This window comes from Heteronotia binoei, chromosome 18 (genome assembly GCF_032191835.1).
Source record: "Heteronotia binoei isolate CCM8104 ecotype False Entrance Well chromosome 18, APGP_CSIRO_Hbin_v1, whole genome shotgun sequence".
Taxonomy (NCBI): domain Eukaryota; kingdom Metazoa; phylum Chordata; class Lepidosauria; order Squamata; family Gekkonidae; genus Heteronotia; species Heteronotia binoei.
Window position 1 is genome coordinate 25,638,456 of NC_083240.1, and position 25,556 is coordinate 25,664,011.

The 25,556-nt window shown below is 47.9% G+C and overlaps 2 protein-coding genes across 5 annotated transcripts in view; both read left to right on the forward strand.

Annotated features, from left to right (window-relative positions):
- The window catches only part of CRCP (CGRP receptor component), a 28,826-nt gene extending 25,816 nt beyond the window's left edge, over nucleotides 1-3,010 (forward strand). For all 3 annotated transcript variants that reach the window (XM_060258736.1, XM_060258735.1, XM_060258737.1), the window contains one exon: nucleotides 2,658-3,010. In XM_060258736.1, the coding sequence (XP_060114719.1) occupies nucleotides 2,658-2,804 (147 nt within the window). In that variant the 3' untranslated portion in view covers nucleotides 2,805-3,010. The remainder of the gene's footprint in view (nucleotides 1-2,657) is intronic.
- Nucleotides 3,011-17,749: 14,739 nt separating this feature from the next.
- Nucleotides 17,750-25,556, forward strand: part of TPST1 (tyrosylprotein sulfotransferase 1) — a 28,010-nt gene continuing 20,203 nt past the window's right edge. For both annotated transcript variants that reach the window (XM_060258738.1, XM_060258739.1), the window contains exon 1: nucleotides 17,750-17,787. The gene's annotated coding sequence lies outside the window, so the exon portion shown is untranslated. The remainder of the gene's footprint in view (nucleotides 17,788-25,556) is intronic.

Consider the following 25,556-nt stretch of genomic DNA (forward strand, 5'->3'; position numbering starts at 1 on the left):
CCTACCGTCCTGCTGGCCAGCTTGGAGAAGGCATTTGTCTCTTTAAATCGCTTCTCCAAACCAAGCCCAGTGGTGGCTTAGAAAATGCCTTTAAAGTTGCTTTCTTTCCACCTCTCCCTCCCCCCATATATTTGCCTTCCTTCCTTCTTGTCTTGTGGCTCTCAAGCATCTGATATTCATGTCTTGCGGCTTTCAAACATCTGATGTTTCTTTTATGTGGCTCTTACATTAAGCAGGTTTGGCCACCCCTGTACAAAAGGCAAAACCAGAGAGGTCCCTGCCCCCTCAGAGCTTACAGGCTAAGCCCCAACAAAAACAGCACCCTCTACATAGGAGACTTTCTGTTGCCCAAATCCAACAGTGAGCCTCCTGTGCGGAGCAGCAAACGGCTTCCTTTGGTGTGAACAAAGCTAATTCAGACTGAGATTTTTAGCACATTTTTAGCTCCAAGAAGCTCTTCTGAAGAACAAGCTGTTAAAAGTAAGAAAGGCCTTGGAATGAATTTCATCTGTTCCAAAATGTTTGTCTTTAGAGTAGAATTAATACGTTTGAAAGGCAGTGGTTCTGAATGAGCATTGCTTACGCCTGCAGAAATCTATTGCTGTCTTCTGTTTTACCACAATTTATTTCTTTAATCTGTTTCTTTTCTGCCCTCTCAGCCATTCTTGGCTCCCGAGGTGCCTTGTTTTTAAAAAAAAAACAATAGAAAATACCGCAGTAAATCAGACCGCGAAACCATAAAAGTGCCAGGAAAATCAACAGTGGCGCTTAAAATGGCAAAGAATCAACAGAATGTGAAAAACTTTTCGGGTGCTAACAGTGCCTTCCTAAACAGACTTATACGCTTCTAAATCTATTGAAGTCACTGAGCTTATGGGGATGTAACTGTGCTTAGGATGGCATGAAAAAACTCGATTTTTAACAAGCAGATGACAAAAGCCCATTTCACCCGCCTTTTTAAAATGGCTGCGGGGTGTGTGTTACATAATGTCAGTTAACAGCCTTTTGTAATAGAACAAAGCAGTAGACAAGTTCACCTTTAAGACCAACTAAGTTTTATTCAGAATGTAAGCTTTCATATGCTCTTAAGCAGACTTCATCAGACAAAATTGGAATGGCAAGCAGCCGTTCTTAATATAAGTGGGCAGTGAGTTGGTATGTAGAATCATGGGAATGTTTTTAGCAGATTAAAAGAATCACAAATTGTTTCAGCCACAAATAGTTGTTTCAGCTATTTGTTTGCTAGTATTGTTAGCTGAGCTGTAACAGCAGTGGAGGGTGATAAAAAGCAGACTTATCCCAGTAGGCAGCCGTGTTGGTCTGAAGCAGTAGAACAAAGCAGTAGACAAGTGCACCTTTAAGATCAACTAAGTTTTATTCAGAATGGAAGCTTTCATATGCTCTTAAGCAGACCTCATCAGACAAAATGGGAACGGCAAGCAGCAATTATAAGTGGGCAGTGAGTCGGTATGTGGAATCATGGGAATGTTTTTAGCAGATTAAAAGACTCACAAATAGGGATCTGTGTTTATTAGTGTTAGAACAAAGCAGGGCTGAAACAACACCGGAGGGTGATAAAAAGCAGACTGCTGTTGTAGGTGTGAAGTGCCATAAATCTAGGTAACATTCTGGCTTTACCTAGATTTATGGCACTTCACACCTACAACAGCAGTCTGCTTTTTATCACCCTCCAGTGTTGTTTCAGCCACAGATCCCTATGTGTGATTCTTTAAATCTGCTAAAAACATTCCCATGATTCCACATACCAACTCTCTGCCCACTTATATTAAGAATTGCTGCTTGCAATTCCCATTTTGTCTGATGAAGTCTGCTTAAGAGCATACGAAAGCTTACATTCTGAATAAAACATAGTTGGTCTTAAAGGTGCACTTGTCTACTGCTTTGTTCAAAAAGCAGACATGTCATAAGTGTGAAGTGCCATAAATCTGGGTGTCAACCTGAGCCGGCTATCTGAATCCAGCTTCCGCCAGGATCGAACTCAGATCGTGAGCAGAGAGTTCAGACTGCAGTACTGCAGCTTTACCACTCTGCGCCACGGGGCAGATTCGTAGGAGACATGTATATTTATGGCCTTTGTCCTGGGGATCTGACAGTTTGGTGGAGTAAGAAAACAAGAAAAGAGGCAGGTACTAATTCACTTCCTCCTCCTCCAGCTCCTCCTCCTCTTCTTGAATACCGTCATTCCATCCCAACTAGGAATAAGAGGTGGAAAGGAAGAAGGCAAGCCAGAAAAGGCAGATAATACCATGTTAGAGAAGATGTCTTGTCACAGGCTGTCTGAACTCTCATAACCTGAACAAAGAATTTAGCTAACAAAAGAACACCTGCTGGTCTTTTAAGAATTTAGTAATCAAAATGTTTAAGGGAAGCTCATTTCACTGGCATATAAGTGATTTGATCCATTTCTCTTTAAACTCCTTATACCACAGGCATTCAAATAGAACATGTTTCATCATTTATATGATCCCTAAACCACGATATGCCTAATGTACATTCTTCAGCAGACAGTAGTGCATTTAAATTATTATGCTCACAAGATTAAATCTTGTGTATCTTGGAAGTGTAAGATTAAACAAGTACTTTGGGATTGCAAAAAGCAGTGGGATTCGGAGTTGCTAATTGTTTTTAATCTGCAGATAGTCGAAGAAAGCGAAGAGCGGCTAACAGAAGAGCAAATCGAATCTCTCCTCCAGACCGTCACCAGCATCCTTCCAGGAGATCCGGAGCAAGAGGAAGAGCGGCAGTCAGCCATGGCTGTCGAGGAGGAAGGAGACCAGGGGTAGGACAGCATCTCCAGGACCAGAATGAGGATCCTGACCCAAATCTGAAAGCCGTCTACCTACTTCAGTTGCACTGAAGATCTGTCTCCCACCCCTTATGATGACAGACTTACATACAAAGCCACATCACCTCGTTTTATTGTTGAATTCTTCTTACATCACAGTAGCGAATGTCGCTTACAACAGATTACAACAAAATGTTTTCAAAATTTGCTCTTGTGTCAACATTTTGTGAGCTGGGTGAAAAGACAAGTGTCTTGGGGTCAGGGGAGTGTGGCTCTGTGTTCAGTGTAGTGGTTAAGTGTGTGTAGAGCCAGTTTGGTGGAGTGATTAAGTGTGCGGACTCTTATCTGGGAGAACCGGGTTTGATTCCCCACTCCTCCACTTGCAACTGCTGGAATGGCCTTGGGTCACCCATAGCTCTGGCAGAGGTTGTCCTTGAAAGGGCAACTGCTGTGAGAGTCCTCTCAGGCCCACTCATCTCACAGAGTGTCTGTTGTGGGGGAGGAAGATAAAGGAGATTGTGAGCCACTCTGAGTGGAGGGTGGAATATAAATCCAATATCTTCTTTTCTCTTCCTTGTGTGGTTGTGTGAGACTTGTACACAGCAAGCTCCCTGACTTCTGGTTGGTTTCTTATACTCTTAAAGAGCTCAAACTGTGGCATGAACAGCTGGGGGGTGGGTGTTCATCCACCAGAGTGGTCCTCTGACTGTCTGGAGAGCCACAGCCAGTGACGAGCAAGTGAGCTGAAATCAACAGCATGTTTTTTTGCCACAGGCCTGCTTCTCACCCTCTGTGTCTCGGCCTTCGAATCTGTCTATACCTTTTGCATGGCTGGATCTGGAAACTGCTCACTGCAGTTGCCCGGGAGTTCAGGAGAACCAAGAGGAAGTGTGGCTTACAAATAGTAACTTCAAGAATGGCATTCAGGATGTGGCGGTGGCCTGGCTGAGATAGCCACAAAAGATGATCAGGCATATGCATGGCAGAGAGGCCTAGCAGTTACTGTGAATGTTGAAGGAAAGAGATGAGAAATCCTTTTGAAGAGCCTTCAGGCCCTGGGTCTTGGATTCCCAGGGGGATATCGGGCGTACTTTCATCCTACTCTTCTTCCAGGGACCATGTATGATTCTCCGTTCTCCCTTCACAATAACCCTGTAAGGTAGGCTGGGTTGAGAGAGAGAGAGAGAGCCCAAGGCCACCCAGCCAGCTTCATGGCAGAGCAAGGCTTTGAACCCGGGTCTCCTGCACCCTTGTCCGATACTTTAACTATTGCACCATTTGACTGGCCACTTTGTGAATTTGGTTGCTGGACTGAGATGCCCTTTCGGCTGATCCAACAGGAGCTCTTAATTTTCTCCTCGCCTTCCAGCCAGTTTCCATGTGTGTTTACTCAGAAGTAAGCCCTGCTTTATTCTGTGGGGTTCAGCTCCCAGAAAGTATGTGCTGGATCACGCCTATCCTCCCTTTTGACCAGCTGGTCCCCAGCTCTTGTGTTTCCAGGCTCTGAGTGGCATCTTTGCCTTTTGCCTCATTCTCCTACCTCCCTCTTTTCTCCCGACTCCCACCTCTCTTTCACCGAGGGCCACCAAGAGAGCTGGTGGGGTGTGTGGAAATCCTCGGGGGCAAGACACTGCTGGAACAGGGTTGACAATTCAGCAGCCTTTTGGTTGACTCGAGAAGGGAGCCAACCAAAACCCTTCTCTTTCACCCTAGCCCAGGTAGCTGGGTCACTGTGAGGCTAAAATGGGGGAGAATGCTACTGACACTGATCTGAGCTTCTTGCAGAAAGGGGGCGACATATATGTTAGGAATGCAATGGGAGAGAAAGTCTTTATACACATAGACAGAACCAATCTGCTTATAGAAAGCGATGCAGTGTGTTTTGGTGCAAGGTTTGGTCTGGGCCCGGATGGTGTGAATGGGACCCAGAAGGAGGCCTTGTAGAGGGGCCGCGGTGATTCTTGTGGCCTCAGCTTCCCGTCTGGTCCCTGATTTATTTATTTTATCTTTGCTCACTTTCTGCTCCTCTCTCCTTCCGGAGTCCCCTGCCTCCTTAGTTTCTTTCTGTGAGTTTGCTCAGCGTCAGTTTGGACCCACACAGCAAACCTGGCAAGTCAAAGCCAGAGCCCTGCCCTTCCCCAGCTTGTCCCGCATCATTTTGTTCACCAAACTAGGAGGAGGAGTTGTTGAATTTATACCCCGCCCTTCACTCAGAGGGGCTTACACTCTCCTTCCCTTCCTGGCCCCACAACAGGCACCCTGCGAGGGAGGTGGGGCTGAGAGAGCTCTGAGAGAACAGCTCTCGAGAGGACAGTTCTGAGAGAACTTGTGACTGACCCAAGGTCCCCCAGCAGCTGCATGTGGAGGAGTGGGGAATCAAGCCCGGTTCTCCCAGATTAGAGTCCACCACTCTTAAACACTACACAAAACTGGTGTAGAGGGCATCTCTGCTGCTGAAAACAGAGTTCCTGTTGGTGGGTGTCCCGCCAGCCTGACCATTACAGCGCTGGCTACCAGCAAGCATCTGCCCCCATCCCATGATTGGGACCCCTGCAGATCTGTACCAAGAGTTTGCTTTTCTTGTTTGTAGAAGCTGTGCAAAGGAAAGGGAAGGCTTGGGAAAATAAGCAGAGTGGTGATTTAATTGGGGGGTGTGGTGCCGTGGTGCGTGTGAGTACATATTGCCCTGTTTATACAGGCCTCCGGGCTTTATTTTGGGAAGGCTCTTATCAGAGTTTAGCAGATAAGAAGTGGGGCCTCCTGGAGACTGGAAGACTAATCCCTGAAGGGGGAAAACAACTCTCAGCTCTTTATCAGCAGCCTGGAACTTGTCCTCCGTGGCCCTCCCTGTCCCAGAAGGGGTTTCTCTTGCTTTTGGCAGGATATATCATCATAATCATCTTCTTCGTCTTCTTCATTGTCGTCGTCTTCTTCATCATCTTCGTTGTCATCTTTGTCTTCTTCCCAGGCAACAGAGCAGCACCAACCTTCCACTGGGAGCTGTTCTCATGTTTCTAGTGTTTGAATGTTATGCCAATCATTGCAGAGAAGGGAGTCCCTTTAGGAAGGTCTCCCCTGCAGCTGCCAGTGGAATGCAAATCAATGACTGAGCCAAGATTAGTTTGGCTGTGACAACAGGAAAAGAGTTGGAGGGTATGATCACATGCCTTTTTCAGGTTCTTGTAGCTGCTAAGGCTTGCTTTTCTGAAACTCATGTGGAAGCATGCTGCTTACTCCCTGAGTGGCCAAACTGAGGCTCAGGAGCCACGTGTGGCTCTTTCACACACATTGTGTGGCTCTCAAAGCCCCCATCAGCCAGTTTGGAGAAGGCATTTCTCTCTTTAAATCACTTATCCAAGCGAAGCTCTCAAAGCCCCCATCAGCCAGTTTGGAGAAGGCATTTCTCTCTTTAAATCACTTATCCAAGCGAAGCTAGCCGGTGGCTTCAAGAATGCACCAGTGAATAACATCCAATATCTTCTTTTGCCAGCTTGTGGATCTCAGCAGGTGCCTGCCTCGGCAAAACAGAAAACTTTTCAGTATATGAGTATATCTCTTAGAGCAGGGGTGGCCGAACTTGCTTAATGTAAGAACCACATAGAATAAACGTCAGATATTTGAAGAAGAAGATATTGGATTTATATCCCACCCTCCACTCCGAAGAGTCTCAGAGCGGCTCACAATCTCCTTTACCTTCCTCCCCCACAACAGACACCCTGTGAGGTGGGTGAGGCTGGAGAGGGCTCTCACAGCAGCTGCCCTTTCAAGGACAACTTCTGCCAGAGCTATGGCTGACCCAAGGCCATTCCAGCAGGTGCAAGTGGAGGAGTGGGGAATCAAACCCGGTTCTCCCAGATAAGAGTCCGCACACTTAACCACTACACCAAACTGGCTCTCTTTGAGAGCCACAGGATATAAATTTCAGTTGTTTGAGAGCCACAAGACAGGAAGGCAGACAAATAAATGGGGAGGGAGAGGTGGAAAGAAAACAACTTTAACGTTAAATGCATTCTCCAAGCCACCAACTGGCTTGGTTGGAGAAGTTATTTAAAGAGAGAAATGCCTTCTCCAAGCAGGCCAACAGGGCAGTGGGGGGGTTCAAGAGCCGCACAATATATGTCAAAGAGCCACAGTTTTGCCACCCCTGTCTTAGAGCAACCCAACACTGGAAAGCAGGAAATGACAAGATATCAACAGGACAGTAGCTTAAAAAAAAACAGTTCAGTGTTCTCAAAAGTTCAGCAGTCTGTTCTTGCAAACTTAGACAATTGAGTCTTAAAGAGTCTTGTGGGGATGCCAGCAAATATTTTAAGAAGATAGTCACACACTCATTATTACCCCTAGTAATACAGCAACTTTTCTAATGCCTTTTCAAAATAACATTTCAGTGTCTGGAAGCCAACTATGATTCATTCCTAGATCTTACCCTCCTTTTCAAACCAATCCCCCCCCCCACCCGCCAACACTAGAAATTTGAAACCAAACAAGCAACGGATGGGATTTCAGTGCCTTGAGAATCCAAAAAGGGGGGGGGGGGTCTACAGAACCAGCTGTGCTTATGGCCCCAAGACAAACACCCAGAGGGGTTGTCTGTTTCTTCTTAAACGTCAAAGGCCGTAAGGATTTACATGCTCTGGTTTGCGGTTGACTGCATCCAAGTTGGCAGTGTCGTAATCACCTTGCAATTTGGGCAAAGAGTCAAAGGTACGCTCTGGTAAAGATCTTTCTTAATCCCTTTTAAAAGGGAGATCAGAGTCTCCTCCGCAGCCAGCAGGAGAAGCAAAGAGATGGACAAATTGGGTCCCCCCCCCCCCCCGCCCCGCTCCTAAATTGCTGAAGGCAGTACTAAGAGAGACTGATGCTGGTGGGTGTTCATCCCACTGTTGCCGGTGCTAAGTGGGTTTGGAGGGTTTCCGTAGGACCGTTTTGAAAACTTTTTTGAACAGAGGTGAGCAAATAGGAGGGAAAGATGTGTGTGGTGCACCATGTAGGGTTCCCAGCTCTGGTTTGGGAGAATATCTGGAGATTTTGGGGGTGGAGACTGAGTAGGGCGGGATTTGGCAGGTGGGGGGGGGGAGCTTCAATGGGATATAAAGCCACGGCACAGAGTCCACCTTCCAAAAAGGCCCTTTTCTCCAGGTGAACTGATCCGTTGCCTGCAGATAGTGGGAAATCTCCAGCCACCGGCTGGCAACCCCAGCACTATGGGAAGCGATACTCTGTTCTTGTTTGGACTTCTTTACTAACTGTTCTTTGCCTTTTCCTGCAGGCTTCCTGATCAGCATATCAGGCTTCACTCGCTATTTTCCCCAGCATGTGTGATCCAGAAAGCCTTTTCCTTTGCCGTTTCTTTTTGTACCCCTCCCTTCCTCCCCCCATTTTTGCTTGATGTCTGACATTTGTTGGAGGTAGAATGCCAGCCTGCAGGTGAGACCTGGGGATCCCCCAGAATTACGGCTCATCTCCAGACCGCAGAGATCAGTTCCCTGGAGAAAATGGCTGCTTTGGGGGCTGGGCTTTGCCACCGAGGTCCTTGTCCTCCCCAGGCTCCATCCCCAAAGCTCCAGGAATTTCCAACCTGGATCTGGCAACCTCACCCCCCCATCCTCCTCCAGTGGCTGGCAGACTTCATTAGAGCGTGTATGGATATATTTATTGAACTTTTTAAAAAAGGAACTTAAAATGAACCCATACATTCTTTTTTTATGGGGAGGGGAGGCTAATTGTCAGCCCATGGCCATGTGCTTTCTGGGAGGCTTTCTCTTAGAAAACCCTTCTGTTGATCTTTCTAAAGTTTGCCTTCCAAGCTTCCTCAAAAATAGCTGGCTACGGAAAGCGGAAAGTGTCGCTGGGCGTGCCTTTGCCAGTGCTGGTTTTCCACTCTCTCTGAGCTGTGCCAGTGGAACTGGGTGCCAGAAAAGGATTCTAAGCACTTTGGGGTTTTCCTGTCTGCCCAGTGACTTGGGATGTCGAAGAATCTCTTCTGTATTTCTTTCAGAGCTGAATTTTTGAAGGACTGAAGACTGCCTTTATACCCTGAAGGAGAAACTCAAAAATTCACCAGAAGAAGCCTTGTGGTACGTTAAACATGGTTATGAGCTTAAATAGGTTTAAATAATTCTTTCCCCCCCAGGGAATCCTGGTAGCTGTAGTTCTGGGCTAGGGACACAGTGCCACAGAGTCCACCCTCCAAAGCACCCATTTTCTCCAGGGGAACTGATCTCCATAGTCTGGAGATGAGCTGTGATTCTGGGGGATTCCCATTTCCCACCTAGAGGCTGCCATTCATGCTGGAATCTCCTATTAAAGCAATCAGGCAATAGATAATGTAAAAGACCTCTGCCTGAGACCCTGGAGAGCCACTGCCAATCTGTGTGGACAATACTGATGGACCCAGGGTCTGATTCAGTAGAAGGCAGCTTCATATTTCCATGTGTTCATGGACTTCTTTGGGAGGAGGAGCTGTGGGTTGATGTAGAATCCCTGGCATCTCTGGTTAAAAGGATTGAGGAGCTCTGCAAGACCTCTGCCTGAGACAGGGTCACCAAGGCCTGGCTGGGGGTCCTGGAGATTTATAGGTCAAACCTGGAGAGGATGGGATATGGGGATGGGAGGGACCTCAGACAGGGTATGATGCCATCCAAAGCAGCCATGTTCTCTATAGGAACTGGCCCCTGTAGTCTGGAGATCCATTGTAATCCTGGGGGCTCCCTCCAGGTCAGACCTGGAGGTTGGCAACCCTAGCCTGGAGAGTCACTTCCAATCCTAATAAATTATACTGACCTTGACCGATGAGGCATTATACCCCCTTGAAGCCCCTCCCTTCGTCAAACCCCAATTTCCTAAATGTATAGCTCCAAATTTGCTGTGCTGGATTCTGATCAGCTGGCCCATGGCTGATTCATAGGCTGCCAATCTCTGTCTGCCTGTATGTATGTATTTATGCGTGCATGCCTGGTTTCCTCCCCAATAGAGGCCCAAGGTGGCTTACAACATCAGTCTCCCTTCATTTTATTTTCACAACAGGCCTGTGAGGCAGGCTAGGCAGAGAAAGGGTGACTGGCCCAAGGTCATCTAACAAGCTTGTGTGGCAGAGTAGGGATTGGAACAGGGTTTCCCTAATCCTAGTCTACCTACTACAGGGGTGGCCTAACTTGTTTAATGTAGGAGCCACAAAACATGAACGTCAGGTGTTTGAGAGCCACAAGCCACGAGCATCAGATGTCTCAAGGAAGGAAGGCAGGAAGGCAAATAGATGGGGGGGAGGGAGAGTTGGAAAGAAAGCAACTAAATGCATTCTCCCAGCCAGCCGATGGAGTAGTGGGGGCTTCAAGAGTCACACAATATGTATCAAAGACCCACATATGGCTCCTGAGCCGCAATTTGGTCACTCCTGACCTATTGCATTATGCCAGGTCTACCTGTAGCACTCAGCCCCTCATATGCTTATACCCACATTCAAACCAACTTTTCTTGCAGCAACTCTGCTTACAACTTCCCTCGCAGAAGTTTGAATGTCTCGAAACATTCCATGACTTCACAGCAGCACAGCCAATGCCTGGGTGGAGGAAATTTACAAGTAGGCAACCCCCCTCATCATTAGCCTGTACGTTTAATAGCTATTTCCACACAAGGGAATTAAAATTGCTTCCTTTTCTGGGGGCTTGACCTCTGACCTCTCCACTTTGGCACCGAACTATAGGTAACGCAGACTGTTGAAGCTGCATACCGCATGCACATTTCCTTCCTTTATCTGGTTTTTTTCCCCCTCTGAAGAAATCAAAGAAGGCTTGCTAATAGGATGCATGTTGAATGCCATTAAAAAGCAATTAAGCACTAAAAAACGATCTGGAAACAGATGGCTCAGTGGCTTGGAGTGAACAGTTGGATAGAACTGATACGATGTTTTCTTGACAACGGCTGCCATTGAAGACGGCTGGCGTCAAATCCATTTTATCCTGTCACTGAAACTGAAGCGTCACGATCGCTGCCCACTCTATTTGCTCTTTTTGAAACACAAGTAGAATCCAAATAATACACATGACCTTGGGAAATCCACACGTGACTTCAGCTACTGCTGTTAGGGGGCGCATATTGAAAAGGATCCGCACGTTTTGGAGACCCGCAGAGCTTGGTTTAGAATGCCTGCAGGGCTAAGATGTTGGGGTTTTTTTTGTATTTGTGTGTCTGCACCTGGAAGTCATGTTGAACACTGGTGACTTACCTCTACTGGGGGCCTGGAGAATATTCAGGGAGGTGGCTGAATAAAGCCTGCCCCTGCCCTCAGCTCTGGTATTCCATGAAGGTATTCTTAAAGGTGCAATTGACTCCTATTTTGGTCTCCTATCCAAGTACTGACCACAGTCGACCCTGCTTAGCTTCTGAGATCTGACAAGATTGGGCTTGCCTGGGCTCTTCAGGTCAGGGCTCAGCCAGGCTTAGTTTGAGAGGGAGCTGGTGGTGGAAAGCGCCATCAAGTCGCAGCTGATTTACGGCAACCTCATAGGGTTTTCAGCGGCCCCTTGGTGCAGAGCGGTAAAACAGCAGTACTGCAGTACTGTGATCTGAACTCTCTGCTCACGACCTAGTTCGATTCCAGCGGAAGTTGGGTTCAGGTAGCCAGCCCAAGGTTGACTCAGCCTTCCATCCTCCGAGGTTGGTAGAATGAGCACCCAGCTTGCTGGGGGGAAAGTATAGATGACTGGGGAAGGCAATGGCAAACCACCCCGTAAAAAGTCTGCTGTGAAAACGTCACCCCAGAGTCGAAAACGACTGGTGCTTGCACAGGGGACCTTTCCTTTCCATCGGGTTTTCAAGGCAAGAGGTGCTCAGAGGTGCATCACAACCCCGGCTTTCCTTGGGGGTCTCCCACCCCAAGTACTAACCAGAGCGGACCCTGCTTAGGTTCTGAGATCTGATGAGATCTGGTTAGCCTGGGCCATCCAGGTCAAGGTGAGGCAGAGCTTGGCAGGACTTAACCCTAAAAAGCTAACATCAGGATCAAGATTCAGCGCTGGGCCAAACAAATTCACTCGAATACCTACCCTAGAGCAGTTGTTCTCAGAGCCAGTTTGGTGTAGTGGTTAAGTGTGCGGACTCTTATCTGGGAAAACCAGGTTTGATTCCCCACTCCTCCACTTGCACCTGCTCGAATGGCCTCGGGTCAGCCATAGCTATGGCAGAGGTTGTCCTTGAAAGGGCAGCTGCTGTGAGAGTCCTCTCAGCCCCACCCAGCTCACAGGGTGTCTGTTGTGGGGGAGGGAGATAAAGGAGATTGTGAGCCACTCTGAGACTCTTGAGTGGAGGGCAGAATATAAATCCAATGTCTTCTTCTCACAGGTGGGTTGCAAGGCTAGGGGGGGAAGAGGAAAAAAAGGGCTAGCTGGGTGTGAACTTAGGGTTGCCAATGCCAACTCTAGTGTGGGAGATCCCAGGAAATGTGGGGGCAGTGCTTGAGACACCAGAGTCTGGGGAGCAGAGGGGTTTCAGGATGACGTAATGCCCTAGAATCTACCCTCTGAGCTGCTGGTTCCTCCAGGGAGACCAGGTGTAATTGCAGGAGAACTGCACACCTCACCAGGAGGCTGGCAACCCAAGCCCGGAGAATCTGGGTCAGCGTCCTTCCAGGGATAAGAAAAGGAGGAGCTTTCACATGTTTTCCTTCTCTTCTCCTTCACCCTGTGGGCCTACTCAGGCCTGAAGAGAAGGAGCCGGCAAGCACTCATGCAATCCAGAGAAGTGACTGAGCCACCAAGTCCCACCTTTGCAGGACATCTGAAGCTGCTGCCTTCTTCTGGGTTAGTCAGAATGCTGCTCTGTCAAGGGCGGCGTCCACCCGGCCACAACTTCCTTCCATTGTTCCTGTGAGGGCAGCGGCAATGGAGTGTCTACCTGGTGGTTTTCCCTGCACATCCCTTCCTAGGGTTGCCAGCTCCAGGCTGGGAAGCACCTGGAGATTTTGGGGGTGGAGCCTGAGGAGGGTGGGGTTTAGGGAGAGGAGGAACCTCAATGGGTAGAATGGCCATAGAGTCCACCTTCCAAAGCAGCCATTTTTCTCCAGGGGAATTGATCTCTGTTGCCTGGAGATCAGTTGTCATCTGAGAAGATCTCCAGCTACCACCTGGAGGTTGGCAACCCTATTCCTTCCATGGCTGCCTGTGTAGGTACCATCTCCCTCTCGCCACTGGGGGGCTTTTCATTAACATGAAAACCACTGTGGTCTTATGCTAGAGCAAAGACTGATTTCATTTCTTTCCCTTGAATTTTTCCCTAGTGGAATCCAAAGTGGTGTACATTGTTCTCCAGTCCTCTGTTCTATCCTCGCAACAACCCCGAAGTGTAGGTGAGACTGAGAGTATGTGGCTGGCTCTGGGGTCACCCTGTGAACGAGCAGGGATTTGAACCTGGGTCTCCCAGGATCTTAGTATGACACTCTGGTTCATAGGTGGCACTGTCTTTCCCCTGACATTTCAATAGCTTAAAATGGGCTATCGTTCTGTTCTACAGAGTGATCTTGTATGTTCTTTCTAACGGACATAGTTCTTAAACTTCCTTTATTTTTGCTGCATCTGTTCCCTTGGTTGGCTCTCACCTTTGTGTTCTTTTAAAGTGGCCCATCCACATCGGTTGGAGCACAACGCTCTGTTTGCTTTTGGGAGCAGCCAACTGCCCTTTGGCTTTTTTGGTCTGTCGTTTCGCACTGCAAATGATTTCCAAGGTATGTATATGTTTCTTTCATTTATGCCCTGCCTTCCTCTCCTACTTTGTTCTTCTCTCCTCAATTTGTGGTGTACATTTGTGTTCTGGATTTGGCAGGTACTAAGAGGATGAGATGGGTGTCCCTGGTTAAAGCTGGGGAAGTGTGAATCCTATGTTCTCCTCCTCTTCCGCATTCTCATCTCTTCACACTCTTCTCATATTTTCCCTCTCCCCCCCCCCCTCTTTCCTTTCTGGGGTGGCAGTACTCTGGTTGCAGTGAGGGCGGTCCAAGCAAACACTTCCTCTCTCAAAGAGGCACAGAGCCAAGTTCAGTTGCCCTTTGGGCTGCAGTTACTGCCCAAACTGTACAGCAGGTGACGAGCACTTGCCCTCTTTCCAGCCAGTCCCACCACCACCACCTGCCCACCTTCCTGTTGCCTTGAGGACACTATGAAGCCACTGAGAATGGCTTCAAAGGGGTGGGGATGAAGGCCTGGGAAACTCAAAAAAGTTAGGGGGAAGAAGAAGATGATGATATTGGATTTATATCCCACCCTCCACTCAAAATCTCAGAGTGGCTCACAATCTCCTTTACCCCTTCCTCTGCCCCACAACAGACACCCTGTGAGGTAGGTAGGGCTGAGAGAGCTCTCCCCGAAGCTGCCCTTTCAAGGACAACTCTGCAAGAGCTATGGTTGACCCAAGGCTATTCCAGCAGGTGCAAGTGGAGGAGTGGGGAATCAAACCCGGTTCTCCCAGATAAGAGTTTGCATGCTTAACCACTACACCAAACTGGTGGGGAAGGAATGAAGGAGCAGAAAAGGATGGGATATGAACAGGGAGAGGGAGGGGCCAAGAGAAGAAGGGGAAGTGAAAAAAGGATAAAGGAGGAGTGTGGAAGGAGACAGGAAACGGCAACAACAACACACTGATGAACACATTGGTGGATGCCATGATGCCAGAGCCCCCCACTGAGAACTGCTGCTATAAGCAAAGCTAAGTGTTTTATTCTGTGGCCATTAGTCACACGGTTGGCTTATGTAGTGGTAGAATGTTGAATTAGCTGTGGGGAGACCTGAATTCAGATTCACAGTGTGCTTTGAAAGCTCCCTGTGGGATCTGAGGGCCAGTCATCCTTTTCTCTCAGTCTGCCTTGCTGGGTTGTTGTAAGGATGAAATGGAGAACTGCATACACCGCCCCTGAGAGCCAGTTTGGTGTAGTGTTTAAGTACATGGACTCTTATTTGGGAGAACTGGGTTTGATTCCCCACTCCTCCACTGCTGAAATGGCCTTGGGTCAGCCATAGCTCTGGCAGAGTTGTCCTTGAAAGGGCAGCTCCTGTGAGAGCTCTCTCAGCCCTACCCACCTCACAGGGTGTCTGTTGTGGGGGAGGAAGGTAAAGGAGATTGTGAGCCACTTTGAGATTTGGAGTGGTGTGCAGGGTATAAATCCAATATCTTTTTCTTCTTATTGGAGCTATCAAACCAGAGATGATAAAGAAGATGACAGGCATCTCAGTGCTGTAGCTGCTGGGCCCAGCTGGGTTTTTGATGTGAATTTGGGTTTGGGATCAGGAGCTGGGCTTTGATTTATGCAGTGCCTCTTCTTCTGGTGTCCCTTTAACGGCTGCACGATGGGCAGAGATCCCAGCAGGGAAAGCTTCTTTCTGTTGTTGCATGCTTATGCCAGGAAAACAGCAGTAAATTTCTTTCTCTTTGGCTTTCCTGCTAGGCACAGAGATAATCAAAAGATTGCAACTGTTCAGTGGTGTAGTTGAAACTGTGGGATTTTGTTTGGGATGGAAAAATGTCAGGCAAACGCTTTATCCCACAACAGGTGGCAATCAGTTTGCTCTCTCAACTGAGCCAGGGGTTACGGCTCAGGCTTAGGGTTGCCAGTCTCCAGGGGGTGGTCAGAGATCTGTGATTACAACTGATCTCCAGGTGTCAGAGAGAAGTTCCCCTGCAGCAAATGACCATTTTGGACCACTATGGCATTATGCCCAATTGAAGACCCTCCTTTCCCCCAAACCCTGCCCTCCTCAAGCTCCACCCCCCAAATTTCCAGGTATTTCCCAACCAGGAACTGGTAACTCTAGCTCAGTGAACTGCCAACCCTAGCTTTGGTTCTGAAGGACTTGGCCAGGTTCAATCCCCAGCACCTTTAGTGAAAGGATCAGATTAAAAGTTGATGAAAAAGTTCTCCTCCTGAGACCCATCTTGAGAGCCCCTGTGTATCTGAGCAGGTGCCTGAATGCCTTCGGCTTTCTGCTGGGGGTGGCTTTACTTGCACTGCAGTTTCTGCTTGCTCTTTGTAAGTGATAGTTTTCTGCTTGTGTGTTTGGAATGAATTGCCATGTCTTGTACCCCCTTGGCGCTCCTCCCATGCCCCAGATTACATCATAATTGACTCTTAAAGATCTGGAATCACTTATCACAAATTTCTGATCTTACTACCAGGCAGAGTAGGCAGTACTGACCCGGACAGACCAGTGATTATTCGGCTTTCATGGGCTTCAATTTGAACCCATCTGTTAACTTTATTTATTTTATTTATTCCGTAACTTATATCCCGCCCTTCCCACAAGTGGCTCAGGGCGGCTTACAACAAACAAACTGATCCTTGTAATCTTCCAAGTCCATACACAGTCATCTGGGTGGCTTAATTCTGTGCAGCTGCTAACGGAGCCGTTGCCTCTGGCCAAATAGATCTATCTCACGCACCATATGACCCAGTCCTCGACATCTTTGGCGTGTTAAGCTGGCTTTCATCACGCGCCCATCTTCATGCATTGACGAGTTCCAGAATTAAGCCATTTCCTCCCTTTATTAACAGCAACCAGTCTCTCGCTTGAGAGTTTTCTCTCAGAACCCAATTTGGTCACAATACGCATCCTCTGCTCTCCCCCCCAGGCAAAACAAAACAAAAGCAGATGTCTCAGATGTGTGGGAAGGAAGTGGGGACTGATTTTACCCACAGGGATGCTGGGGGAGAGATGGACATAGAATCATAGAGTTGGAAGGGACCTCCAGGGTCAACATGTTCAGAAGCATTCTCTTGTCTGGCCAACCTGCAAATTTAGCAAAGGAAATCTCTCCATTTTAATCCTATTCTTCCTCCAAATAACTCAGGGTGGCATCTATGGACCATCTGTTTAATCTCCCCGACAACCCTGAGAGGCAGGACAGGCAGTGAGTAAATAGTCTAAAGCAGAGGCGGCCAAACTTGCTTAAAGTAAGAGTCACACAGAATAAACATCAGATGTTTGAAAGCTGCAAGACAGGCAGGGAGGGAGGGAGGAAGGAAAATAGATGGATGGTGGGAGGGAAAGGTGGAAAGAAAGCAACTTTAACTTTAAATGCATTCTCCAAACTACCAGCTGGCTTGGAGAAGTGATTTAAAGAGAGAATAACCTTCTCCAAGCTGGCCAGTGGGGCGGTGGGGGCTTCCAGAGCCACACAGTATGTGTGAAAGAGCCACATGTGGCTCCTGAGCTACAGTTTGGCCACCCCTGGTCTAAAGTCACCCAAATGAGCCTCCTGGTAGACATCTGAACCCCAGACCTTATTTAAAGAAAAGTTCCAGAAGCTGCCGTATACTAAATGAGATCTTTGGCCCAGCAAAGTCAGGATTGTCTACTGTGATTAGCCATGGTTCCAGCCGGAAGTCTTTCATATCATTGGATCCTCCTAACTGCAGATGCCAGTGGCAGAACACCCACTTGGCATGCAGAAGGCTCCAGGTTCAGTCCCTGAAAGCTGTGCCCACATTACCAGCTCCCAGTCCAATGCTCCTTGGCCACTGTGTGACAGAGTGTTGGACTGGATGGGCCATTGGCCTGATCCAACATGGCTTCTCTTATGTTCTTATCAGAATATCCCTCATTCTTTGTACTCATTGCCCTTCATTCCAAATTGGGAACATGGAACCAACTCTCCTTTGCTTTGCAGCTCCACCCCCCCCCCCCACGACCTTCCCCTTGCAGATGTTTCCTTGGGCAGGCATCCCACCCCTCCAGGTGTTCCCTCTCCCAGCTGTGCGCCCAGCCCCAGATGTTTGCCTCTGGAAAGGGCGAGGGAGGAGCCCCGCCCCCTCCGCCAATCAGGCCGGGCGCGGCCAATGGGGTGCCGCGAGACATCGGCCAATCGGAGGGGTCTTTGGATTTCCATGGCAGCGCCTGTGCTGCGGCCGGGGCGGCTGGCCGGGCTGAGGCAGGGATGGGGCAGCGGCGGCGGCTGTGGCCGGGCGGCAACGACGGGGCCTGCGGGGAGGCCCCCGGTAGGTGAGCAGCAGCGGTGAGGGCGGCTTCCGGGCCCCCCGCCACGCCCAGCGGGAGATGCCAGGCTAGCTGCGCCTCCATCCTTTGCTCCTTTGCCCAAAGCGGAGGGATTGGAGAACCAGCGCCCCCCAGTGGCCGGGCCAGCCCATTGCTTATTGGGGACAGCCCCCAGCGGGCAGAGAGGAGGTCGGCTGGCCCTAAGCCTGCCTTGCAGCGCGGTGCACGTGGGAATCCGTCACGACTTGAGTGCCGTTTTCCGTAAGCTGGGAGTTGGGGGAAACAAAAGGGGTGGGGGGAGGTTGGAACGTGTTGTTCCGGAGCATGCACCGAGTTCTTCCCAGTCTTTAGGGGGTGGGGGAACGGTCATCGAAGCGAGAAAAGGGTCTGGCACAGGCTGAAAGGTTCTTAATGGTTCTTGACGGTTTGGGGTTTTTTGTTATATGAAGGAAGGCCGGGCTCCCCCCTCCGCCCCCCGTCAGAAAGGCATCGCTAGCTGAGCGGCATCCTGCTAATACAGGTTTTCTTTTAAAAAATGCATGTCCTTATCCATGGAAAGACAAATTTGCTTGGGATGGGAAAAGGGTTCTACGTTGATCTTTGGTCGATCTTGGGGTTTCAGTGCTGACTCCCTTGGGGAATGTAGTGTCTTTTGTCTTTTCGTAATCATGGTGATTCTTATTTGTTGGAATGCTTATATTGTATTTGCTATTGATTTTGTGTGTGTGTTAGTATATTGAGTGCCTTGTTGAAGTGGCAGTAGACAGGTATTTGAAATAAATCAGTATGTAAGAAGACTCCTAAAAGGCTAGAAGGATAATGTGCTTTCAAGCATGTGCAGAGTGCTCTTTTCCATTGTCAAAAAATAGGCCACGAAAAATCTTATGACAAGGAACTTCGGTCAGAATGCCTTTGCTTTAGTGAGGGACCGGCTGAGTGGAAGATCCAGTGCTTGGCATGCCAGGTTCAGTCCCGGACATCTCTGTTTAAAAGGATCAGGCAGTAGAGGACGTGAAAAGACCTCTGCCTCCAGCCTGCCTGGGATCTTGGAGAGCCACTGCCTATCTATCTGAGTGGACAGTACTGACTTTGATGGACCAATAGTTTGATTCTGTGTAAGGCAGCTTCACGTGTTCATGTGAACAATGGACTTTGAGATGGGAGGGAAGTTGTCTAAATGTGTTTTGTGTGTATCTCTGAAGAGCAGGTATAACACACAGTGCTCCCAGCTGGGGCTCAGCAATAAAAAAACAAACGTTGGAGACGTGTATTTTTGTCTGGGCCCTGGTCTTGTTAGATCTCAGAAGCTAAGCAGGGTCGACCCGGGTTACTATTTGGATGGGGGACCACCAAGGAATGCCATGGCCGCACAGGCAAACCACCTGTTTCTCTCTTGCCTTGAAAACTCCATGAGTCAGTAGCCATAAGTTGGCTGTGGCTTGAGAGCGCATGCCTGCATTTTTGTCTGCATGTGCATCTTTTCTTTCTGGTCATCCAGGAAAGGAGAATGAATTTTTTGGGCTAAATGAGAATTCTGGTCAGTTGGCAACCGTAACCCTTTCCCTTCCAAATACTCCTTGCTGCCTGAATATTTCTTGAAACGCTCTTTGATATGCTTTCACAGACGCATATATCTTCGTGAGAACATAAGAAAAAAATTGGAATTACAGAATAGATTGCTCAAAGACCTGTAAAAGAAGCCTTGCTGGATCAGACCCAAGGGCCGTTGAGTCCAGTGTCCTGTTTTGCATTGTGAACAACTGGATCTGCCCCTCCTGATCTACAAGCAGGACATGGAGTCCAGTGTCTCCGGCTTCTCCTGAAACTGACATTCAGGGGCAAAACTGCATCTGCCCATGGAGGTTCCATTTAGCCTTTCTGATTACTGGTCATGAATGGCTTTCTCCTCCTCCCTGGAGCTATTTGATCCTCTCTTAAAACCACCAAAAGTTCTGGCGGCACAGCATCCTGGAGCGCTGAGCTGAATAAGTTAACCATGTACTGTGGCAAGTGATGCCTAGCTTTCCATTCCCGTTCTGAATAGAAAAGTTCTAAATCTGTTGAAACAACAATCGTCACTCAAGAGAGTCAATGTTTGGAGCAGAACGGATCGAAAACCTCTTGGTGTGTTAGAATAAAATCCACCTGGGTGGGGCATGCAAGTCAACGTTGGAGTGGGTAGCTTTCCAGAGGGCTCCAGGCCTGTGGTGCAGTCCTATGCAGAGTTAAAGCAATACTGTATATATAGGACTGCTGTCAGTTTTCAACCCAGAGGATCTTGGGTAGAAGGTGTGGGGCAAAATCTCGCCTTCCCAGAGACCACCTCAAGTTTTGGGGAGCTGCTGCTGGTCAGAGGAGAGGCTCCTAGTGCTGAATTCTGGGAAGTCATGTGCTCACGAGGACGCTGGCCCAATTATTGTGGTAAGCCTTGGCCTCTCTCATCTGGAATTAGGAGTAATGATAGTGGCCTCCCTTGCAGGGTTATTGCCAGGGTGACTTAGATCATGAGTTTTAGATCATGTCCAGTTTTAGTTATTTTTTTTCAGTTACAAATGTTTAAAATAAATGACAAGCCCTTCTTTCTCCCAGGGGACTGTGTCTCATGGTTAGTAACAATACAATCAGGGTAATGTAACTTTGAAAACAACAGAATTAAAATAACCAGCAAGGGGAAAACCCCTTCTAAAATAAAATTCGGCTGTTTTTGAACGAGCGGTTTTTTTAAAAATGGACTGCCTGTGATATATTTTGGGGCTTTCCACCCCCATTTTTAAACTTTTTTTAAACTATTAAAAGTATGCCAAAATGAACCATTGCCTAATTTCTTTGCACAGATCTTGAGATACAACACAAATCCTTTTGCCTACCTAACGTCTATATTTTTAAAAGCTCTATAGATAATTGACTCTCAGCCAAGGAGGACAAAAAGGAAAATCCAGAGCCACGTAGGGAAACACCTATTTTTAAAAATTAGTTTCTTGGCCTGGAGTTTGGCCCATTGGTGGGAGCGTGTATCTGAGTCTCTTTCTTTAGAGTTTGGTAGCTTTGTTGATGCAGTTGTTGGGGTGGGAGAGAGATTGTCAGGAGATGCTGGAGAGAGAACTTCCTTACTGGGTTAGAAAACTTGGGTTAGCTGCAGGATCTTAGAAGTTCCTGTGGCAAAAAAGAGAGTTTTATAACATGGAAATGACTGTGAAGATATGACCTGGCTTTTTAGCTTGCAGCAAAGCAGCTGTGTATTTCTTAGCTGTCACTCAGAGCATTGGCGGGGGGAGGGTGCCATTTGGGCCAAAGGAATTAAAATGCTGCGGGGGGGGGGAGGGTGTACCCGCATTCTGCACCAAGGGAAATTGAGTGTGCGTAAAGTTCTGCTAATGAAAACAAGTATGAACACTATGAGTTCAGTTTGCGTAACTGATATTCTTTCCCCTAGTTGTAAAAGAAGGGGAACATTTAGGACATGGATGTCCGTCCATGGCAAGTCTTTATTCCAGCTTCTGAAATGTCATCAAGTTTGTTTTCATGGGCATCTGGATTAGAAATATGTGGGTGTTAAGTGCTGTCAAGTCACTTCCGACTGCAGGCAACCCAATGGATTTATGACCTCCCAAACATCCTATCCTTAATGGCCTTGCTCAGATCCGGGTGAGCAGCCCTGTTGGTCTGAAGCGGTAGAACAAAGTTGCCACCTTGAAGACCGACACAGTTTTATTCAAGGTATGAGCTCTCGGGTGCAGTATCTGAGGAAGCCTGCCTGTCATACTTTGAATTAGGGTTGCCAAGTCCAATTCAAGAAATATCTGGGGACTTTGGGGGTGGGGCCAGAAGCAAGGTTGGGACAAGCATTATTGAACTCCAAAGGGAGTTCTAGCCATCACATTTAAAGAGACAGCACACCTTTTAAATGCCTTCCCTCCACTGGAAATAATGATGATTAGGGGCACTTTTGGGGGGGGGGGGCTCATAGAATTGGACCCCCTGGTCCACTCACTTTGAAAATTGGGGATATTTTTTGGGGGGGGGGGAAGAAACTGGATGCTATGTTGTGAATTTGGTGCCTCTACCTCAAAAAACAGGCCCTCCAGAGCCTCAGATACCTGGAGATCAATTCTCCATTATACCCTATAGGAATCAGTCTCCATAGGGAATAATGGAGTGCCCAGCAGACATTCCCCCCCCCTTCTGCTTTCTGATGACCCTGAAGTGGGAGGAGGGCCTCCAAACCAGGCGATCTCCTGTCCTCATCTGGGGATTGGCAACCCTACCTTGAATAAAATTTTGTTGGTGTTAAACGTGCCACCGGACTCAAACTTTAACTTTGCTTACGTCCTGCAAACTGAGTGCTGTAGCTTCCCTGGTGGAGTCAATCCTCCTCTAGTTGGGTTTCCCTCTTTTCCTGCTGCCTTCAGCTTTGCCATTATTGCCTTGGAAGAGTCTTGGAATGGAATCCTTGGAAGCAAATGAATAGTTTAGGTTCCAGTGAGGCATCTCAGGGTGATTGCAGTTCAGTTATATCATGAACAGCCTGCTGGGAACAAATGCAGACGTTTCAGTAATCTCATGTAATCAAACTTCTTTGTGGGATGCCTAAGATCACTTCTTCCCGGTGCCTGATGGAGATCTTAGAAACTTGCACAGCAGCGTAACTGGATATTCATTTAAAATATTTAGATGTCCTCCCCTCTGTGGTTGTTCCCTAGTAAAATAAAATACAGCGAGAGAACATAAACACGAAAAACAAATAGCGAGTGGCAATTAAAACAAACAAACAAACCTGTACTAAAGTTTAGCTGCTGCATGGAACAACATCAAAAATAATTCCAACAGCAAGTGAGAACATGCTAAATAAGCGCAGTGACTAAAATCAGGCAAAAAGTAAATCTCAGAGACCCATAATGGTCTTTAAACAGAGCAATCAGCAGTCGGAAAGTGCTTTATCAAGCAAAGAAGCTTTCGCTTTGCAGTGGTTTAGGGTGCCCAGCAGTGCTTCATAAATGGGGCACAAAAACAGAGGGGATCCTCTCATTTCTACACAGAGGTTTGCCGACTGCCACACGGGGCCTGGAGAGCTTCTGGGATTGCAGGTGATCTCCAAACAGCCGATCCATTCCCCCGGAGAAAATGGGTGGATTGTGTGGAATTATATGCCACCGAGGTCCCTCCTCTCCTCAAAGCTTATCCTTCCCAGAGACCACCTCAAAATCTCCAGGATTTTCCCAAGATGGAAATGGCAACCCTAAGCCCACAGAATAGGGCTTCCCAACCAACAGCATCAGGTGTGGGCAGGGGAATATATTTGGCAGGGGAAACCTGGGCCTTTCCCAGGCTAACAGAACATGAAGGCAGCATCTCAAATAACTCTCGGCCTGTTCCAAATCCCAGAGGGGAGGCCATTTTGTGCTTCCCAAGACTTTTGTAGCACTTTAGAGACTAGCAGACTTACAGGTAGCATCTCTAAGTGAGTCTACTCAAACTCTTAAATGGGCCTATTCAATGGTATATTCACAGGAAAATATTGTTAGGAGGTCACTGTTATTGTGCAGAAGCCCAAATAGCCAGTGCTTTTGTTAAGCCCCGTGTTAGTAATTTTTTGATACACTGGTGGCCTAAAATCTATGGGTGCAGGAAACCAAATATCTGTAGTTCAGAAACATTTCCTGGCTGGATGCCCTTGAGGGGTTTGCTCTAGGTGACCAAGCCAATTATCTTTTTAAGCAAAACTTGGGTTTTATGATTTCCCTTGTACGATCTTTTGACTGTTTCCTTCCTCATTTCTCTTGCTCATTTTCAGCCTCTGGTGCTCTGAGGTAATCTGCCTCTGACCATGAGGTTTCATTCAGCTAATAACCACTGTCAAATCTAGACAGCCTTCACCATTCATGGCTGCCGGATCTATAATTATGCCTCTGTGAAGAAGTACTTGCTTTGCCTGAAAGTTCAGGGCAGTTCAAACCACTGTTCCAACTTGGATGCTTGGGTGCAACTCATACATTTGAACATAACAACAGCAGATGGAAATGGCTTTATGCCTCAGAGAGACTCTGTGTTAAGAAACCATCTTTTAAATGGCACTGACTCTGATGCATGAACGGCACTGTGGAGGCACAGGGAGCAACAGTGTACAAAACTGTATAGAGTCAGGAGTATTAAACCAACGTTCTGGTACTCCGGAACCCAATTAATGTATTTTGTGCATTGTGGCAAATTGGAGAACAATTTTAGCCCGCCCTTCCCATTGAACAGGCTCAGGGCGGGTTACATCATAAAAACAGTCAACAGTAAAAACAGTAAAAGACCTATTTAAAATATATAAAATCTAAAATTGCAAAGACTAAGATGGCAGATTCCACCTCACAGACATGGCCTATTGTCCAGGTCCAGCAGGTCTTGTAGCACTGGGATGGAGTAGGGGGGGAGGCTGGTAACAAGTGACGCCCACTGCCTCAGTTGAAAGCCTGGCAAAAGAGTTCTGTTTTACAGACCCTGCAGAACTGAAGCAGATCCCGAAAGGCCTGGATCTCCCAGGGGAGCTCATTCCACCAGGCAGGGGCCTGGGCTGAAAAGGCCCTGGCCCTCGTTGAGGCTAGATAGACGTCTCTGGGGCTGGGTATTACCAAAAGTTGTTGGGTCACTGATCGTAAGGACCTATGGGGCTTATAAGAAGGAGAGGCAGTCCTGAAGGTATTCTGGCCCCTGGCCGAATAGGGCTTTAAAGGTAAGTATAAACACCTTGAACCGGATCCGGTACTCAATGGGTAGCCAGTGCAGTTCACGCAACACAGGATGGATCCATGTCCTTACAGGCGACGAAGTCAACATCCATGCAGCAGCGTTCTGCACCAGCTGGTGTGTATATATAGTTGCAGGTAGAAAGTTTTTTTTTTTTAATTTCCCTCCACCATTGCAAGGGTAATAAATTCTTCCGCAGAGGGGCTCACCATCTGACCTACCCCCCCCCCCCCCCAAAGCCCAGATAAGCACCTGGGCTCTTTACAGCTAAGGACAGCACCATGCCAGTCTGGCTATAGTCTTGCCGACGCAGATTTTTATTGCTATGACATCATGCAGAGGATAAGAGTAATTATACGTAGCTTTATACAGAATATCCAGAGATTCAAGTGCCTTGCACACATTATCTTGCAGTCCTTACAATAGCACTACAAGGGAGGCCAGTATAACTAACTCTCATATACCCTCATCTTACCCCTGGAACAAAGAGTCAGGAGCAACTGGCTTGCCTAGTGAGCTCATGTCAGAGGGTGAGATTCAAACTGGGGACCTCCCAGAGAGTGAAGTGGAGATGCAGCAACTAGGCAGAGCCTTGAAATGGCAGCAGACATACTAAGTGCTAGATGTACAAATCTGTCTAGTGGGAGATACTCTTTCATATGTGTTGTGATAGTGCTTATTGCCCAATGAAGAAGAAGAAGATATTGGATTTATATCCCGCCCTCCACTCCAAAGAGTCTCAGAGCAGCTCACAATCTCCTTTATCTTCCTCCCCCACAACAGACACCCTGTGAGGTGGGTGGGGCTGGAGAGAGCTCTCACAGCAGCTGCCCTTTCAAGGACAACCTCTGCCAGACCTATGGCTGACCCAAGGCCATTCCAGCCGGTGCAGGTGGAGGAGTGGGGAATCAAACCCGGTTCTCCCAGATAAGAGTCCGCACACTTAACCACTACACCAAACTGGCTCTCTGAAAGAAAGAAAAGTATACACCCTGGGTGTAAGTGCAAGGAGCAACATCACAGGGTAGGGACCTGGGACGACCGTG